General features: G+C 54.8%; 1 protein-coding gene across 1 annotated transcript in view; it reads left to right on the forward strand.

Annotated features, from left to right (window-relative positions):
- Positions 1-1,790: 1,790 nt before the first annotated feature.
- Positions 1,791-4,873, forward strand: part of TOX2 (TOX high mobility group box family member 2) — a 62,198-nt gene continuing 59,115 nt past the window's right edge. Inside the window, exon 1 of the mRNA XM_012728463.1 lies at positions 1,791-1,817. Within this exon, the coding sequence (XP_012583917.1) occupies positions 1,794-1,817 (24 nt within the window). The 5' untranslated portion in view covers positions 1,791-1,793. The remainder of the gene's footprint in view (positions 1,818-4,873) is intronic.

The following is a 4,873-nucleotide window of genomic DNA, read 5'->3' on the forward strand; positions in this document are numbered from 1 at the left end:
CGTGCCTAGGGGGCGGTCAGGCCCTCGAGGCCACTGCAGCCGACTGATGCCGCTGGCTTGGAGGAGGATGCCCTGTGCTCGAGCGCCGGCCTGTGCTCCTGGGCCTCTGATGAAGCCCGGCTGCGGAGCTGAAGGGCTGTGCCTTCAGCTGCCCTGACTGCCGGGGGGCTTGAGACTTGGTGGGCCAGCAATCCCGTATCCTCACCTGGCTGGCTGGCACCCCCAGAGCAGCGCGCAGCCCCAGTTAGCCTCGTGGACTGTGTGATCCGCTCTACACCCACCTCTTGCCTCCAACGAGTCACTCTCCCTTGTGGGCCTCCGTCCCCCCATGTCCACCACATGGGGGCTTCTCTGTCTCTAGAGTTCTGGAGCAAAGGGTCCCTGGGACAGCATCTCGGTCAACTCTGTTCAGTAGAAATAATGCAAACCCCATGTGTAACTGGAAATGCACTAGTGGCCATATTTATTTATTTATTTATTTATTTTTAAAGATTTATTTTATTTGTACATACAGAACTGAGGTACAGGCCAGAGACTCAGGGGTGGCAAGAGGCTTCACCAGAGACAGAGTGGGGAGCAGAACAGGCAGATGGACGAAGCACACTGCTGAGGGGAGCAGCAGGCGGGTCAGGAGAGGTCTGCCACGCCATGTGGTCACCTCCGGGGCAGGCGGGGATCGAACTCATGCGGAAGTGGCTTTAGCTTCTCAGTGCTGTGCTTTAACCCGCTGCGCCACCAGGGAGGCCCCAGTGGCCATATTTCAAAAGAGTAAAGAGAGACAAGTGAGATCCGTTTTAAAATGCATCTCACTTAAACCCACCCATCCACAATGTGGTCCTCCCGGCCATCACTGCGAATACATTGAGGCATTTTACATTCTTTTCTGGTTGTTCTACGGCTTGGAGACCCGTGTGGATCTCTCATTTAAACGTTCTCGGTTGGGACGAGACATGTTCCAGGGGCTCAGAGGCCACATGTAGCTGGTGGCCACTTACCAGGACAGCACAGGAGGGACGTGGTCGGCCAGGTAGGAGGATTCTGCCTCCTTGTCCATTAAGTGGGGACAATGATTCCTGGCTCCCACGGGTGCCAGGTGCCAGGTGCCAGACAGCACTTGCCTGTGGGGGCTGTAGTGACCGCTGTCCTCCTCCACTTCCGAATGTTACTGACTTAAGCAAGTGGCCCGGCCATGCCATTCCTCATCAGCAGCAGGCAGGAGGGTCCTGCGGTAGCCACAGCTCTGGGCTTTCTCCGCTCCAGCTCCTCTGGTTGGTTGGCCACCTGCCTGGTGGATCAGGCCCCAGTTGCTGGTCTTGTGATCAGCTGTTCTGATTCACACAACTTGAAAATGGTGGGGGCGGCAGACCTGAGCGTCTCGGGGGCTCCAGCCCTGGCTCAGCCTGTTCTGGCTGTGTGGCTCTGGGAGATCTTCCAACCTCGCTGGGCCTCAGCCCTACCACTGGGTTTCTCAGCGGGCATGGTGAGAATGTGCATTCTACCCCAAAGCAAGAGCACCAAAAAGGAGCAGCATGTTTGTTTTGGGGAGAGAAATTCATCTTTCACATTTCAGGAACAAAGCAAGACGGTCATCATCTTGGGGACACCCAGTCCTGGCTGGACTCTGACGAAGATTTTCATGTACAAATTCTACTCCAGCTCACATAGCGTGAACAGAAGCACCGGCCGATGCCATCAGGCCATGCCCTTGGGAATCCACGTGCAGCTGACTCAGTTCTTTCACCTGCACAAGAAGGGTAGTTACAGCCTCCCGGCAGGCCTTCTGTGGAGACAGCATGATGAGCGGGAGCTTGTCCCAGGTAGTGGCCTAAGCATTTTCTGTGTGACCTTATTTGCATACCAGCGACAGTCATACCCATTTTCCACACGAGGAAGCTGAGACAGCAACTTCGTGAAAAAGTTGCCTCGTCTGAAAAGCCAGCTCCCTGTTCGCACCTAGACGGCCTGGCTTCATCCTGGAGCCACACGGCCATTGTCCTCCTGTGAGGGGAGGTGGCCGGGGGAGGATCGGTCAGGGCTGGACAGGGGGCTCCGTCCCGGGCCGGTCCATCTGTGCGGCCTGTGCCCCCGCCCCCAGCCGTCCTGATGCCAATCTCTGGGTGAGGCTTCCGCATGAAACCGCACTCTCGGCAGCGCGGGATGCAGGCTGAGCTTGTTTCATCTGTGTGGCGCGTTCATGGGCCCGGCGGGGGCGGCGGGAGCAGCATATTGCCTTTGATTGCTCCTCTTCAGATCTCTGCCAGGCGCGTCCTGCGGAGTCTGCAACTGACTGGGCTGGGGGCTGTGCATCCTTGGCCTTTGATCTGTGTCTCTGTGCCGAGGGGAGGGGCGGCGGCTTTTACAGAACAGCTATTGCTTTGGTACCTGCAGTCACAGCCAGTTCGGAGCTGCCTGGGCGGCTTTGGGCTAATTCCCCACCACCCTGAGCCTCACCTCGCTTGTCTCTGGGGCGTCTGGGGGTTCCAGAGGCCACCAGCACAACTCTTGGAGGAGGTCCAGTCTGCAGGGGGTGTTCCCGGTAGCCGTGCACGCTGTGAGCCCTGTTCTTGCCCCGAGTGTACAACACCATGGAACTTCCCAGCTGCCATTTCAGGATGACTCTGGAAAGGCTCTGCTTGCTTCCCCTTGCCTGGGATTCCTCACCCAGGTTATATCTGCCAAAGAGGTTATTCTTCAATATCTGAAACAAGAGGCTGAACTCATCATTCTTCTTCGCAGAAGTGGCCTCTTCCAGTACAGCAAGAACAGATCTTTGGAGGGTCCTGGAGTCCTGGGGTCAGGGCATGTCCAGAAGCAGAAGGTTCTGGGACTGGCTGGCTCCCTGTTGGAGCAGGGTTGCACTGGCTGCTTGACTTTCTAAGCTGGAAATTGCAAGGCTGTCGTAGACCAAATGCCAGCGAGGGTGGGCCTCAGGCTAATCTCATGGTTATTTGTTCCATCTCAGGGTTATAACTAAAGAAGGACTTGTCTTCCTTTCTTGGATTTGGAGAACAGGGTTGTTTTATTCTCGGAAGCTTTTGCAAAGGGCTGAGGCTCCTTGCGGCCAGGGGCCAGCGTGCCCCTGCAGCGTGCTGGTGTCAGTACAGTGCCTGGCACCCAGGAGCTACTCACTCCTGCAGCTGCTGCACCCTTAGCAGCCTCCAAGTTTGCTGTTACTGCTTCTCATGCCCCACTGGTTGGGGGCATGTAACTCAGTGCATTGTAGGTATTTGGTCCATGAACCACACGGGCATTGCCAGGTTTCATTTTGCTTAGCACATTTTAAGTTAGATCTGAGACCTCAGATGGGAGGAAGACCTGGGAGGTGCCAGGTCAAGGTGAAAGGGCTGACCTTGAGCAGGAGGGGGTCCCCTCACACAAAAGGGAAGGAGTACAGATGGGTGTGAGGAAAATAATATGGTAAAGGGGAGGAAGTTGGGGAATGTCTGGTGGTTCGTCGTCTTCTGCTATACTGAAGGGGAGTGTGGTTGATGGGATAGAGTTCAGCAAATGATAGTATTTGTCAAGCACCTGTCAGAAGCAATTTCCATTATTAAGCATTACACTACACATGTTAACTTATTTCTGACAATGCCCAGAAACCTCGCAAGGTGGGGGTGTTTAGTAACTGCCGTTCTTACCATTTTGTAGGTGAGGAGAGTGAGGCACAGAGAAGTCGACTCCAAAGTCATCCACAGCTAGAAAATGGTGGAGTCAGTACTCCGGTTCAGGAGTCAGTGCGCTGGCTTGGAGTGTCCACCCCCTACACACAGACGTGACATTAAGCCCAAAGCAGCCTTGGGAGGGGGTTTTAAGTGTGGACCCAAGGATACAGGTGCATAAAGCAAACAAGATTGCTGAGGTTGGAAAAAAAGACCTAGGACAGGTTGCCTTTATGTTCTCTGTCGGGACAGAGAAAGGGAAGAGGAGGGTGCTCCAGGCTGAGGATGGGACCATGTGAGAGAAGGCAGGGGCGTCGGAGGTTGCTGCAACATTGAGGGGTGCCATGGAGCTGTGCTGCGGTTACCCTGAAGGTCCTGGTGGCTGAGCTTAATGATGTGCTGCCCCTGCAGGGTCTGAACTGAGCAGTGAAGCAAGTGCCTAGAGGTGGCTAATGATAGCCAGGGTGGAAGATGGGTGGGATGGAGTGGAAGCTTCTGCAGGGAATTGGATCCAGGGGGCGTAGGAGGAAGAGGTTCAGCATCACGGGGGGCGGGGGGGGGAGGGGGGCAGGTTACTGAGTTGGGAATGTGCAGAAGATGACAACCTCTCTCCTGCTGGAAAAGCACCAGAGGAAGAGAGGTCTGAGTTCCATGTTGGATGGGCTGAATTTGAGGTGTTTGGGGAACAAATGGGGGAGATACCCAAGGGGTAATTTCCCATTAGGATCTGGAGGTGACATGGCTGAAGATGACCATTGGGAGTGAGTGACATGGTGCAGTTCTGCAGTTATCTGGGGGAAAAGTGAATCGAGGGAGGAAATACCACACCCACTTGTCACCCACCTTCCTGTATTCCCTCCCAACTATGTTTGTTTTTCTTGCCTGCCGTCCCTATCATCTTTCCTCCACGTGTCTTTTTGAGGACAGCTAGCCCATCTCATCTTCCCATTCACCCACCCCTCTTAGCTCAACTGTGAAATCCACGCATTCCAGCCACACACCTGTCCATCCACCCTAACATCCCATCCTCCCACCCACCTTCTGAACATCTGTCTAACCATACAGCTATCTGTTTATCCACCTGTTAGCTCATCTATCTCATTCATTCCCCAAATAACATATCTTCCCTTCCTATCCATCCACCTACCCATCCACCCATCCATCCACCCATCCATCCATCCACCCACCCACCCATCCATCCATCCACCCACCCA

This window comes from Condylura cristata, unplaced genomic scaffold, assembly GCF_000260355.1.
Source record: "Condylura cristata isolate star-nosed mole 26May11 unplaced genomic scaffold, ConCri1.0 scaffold00022, whole genome shotgun sequence".
NCBI lineage: Eukaryota > Metazoa > Chordata > Mammalia > Eulipotyphla > Talpidae > Condylura > Condylura cristata.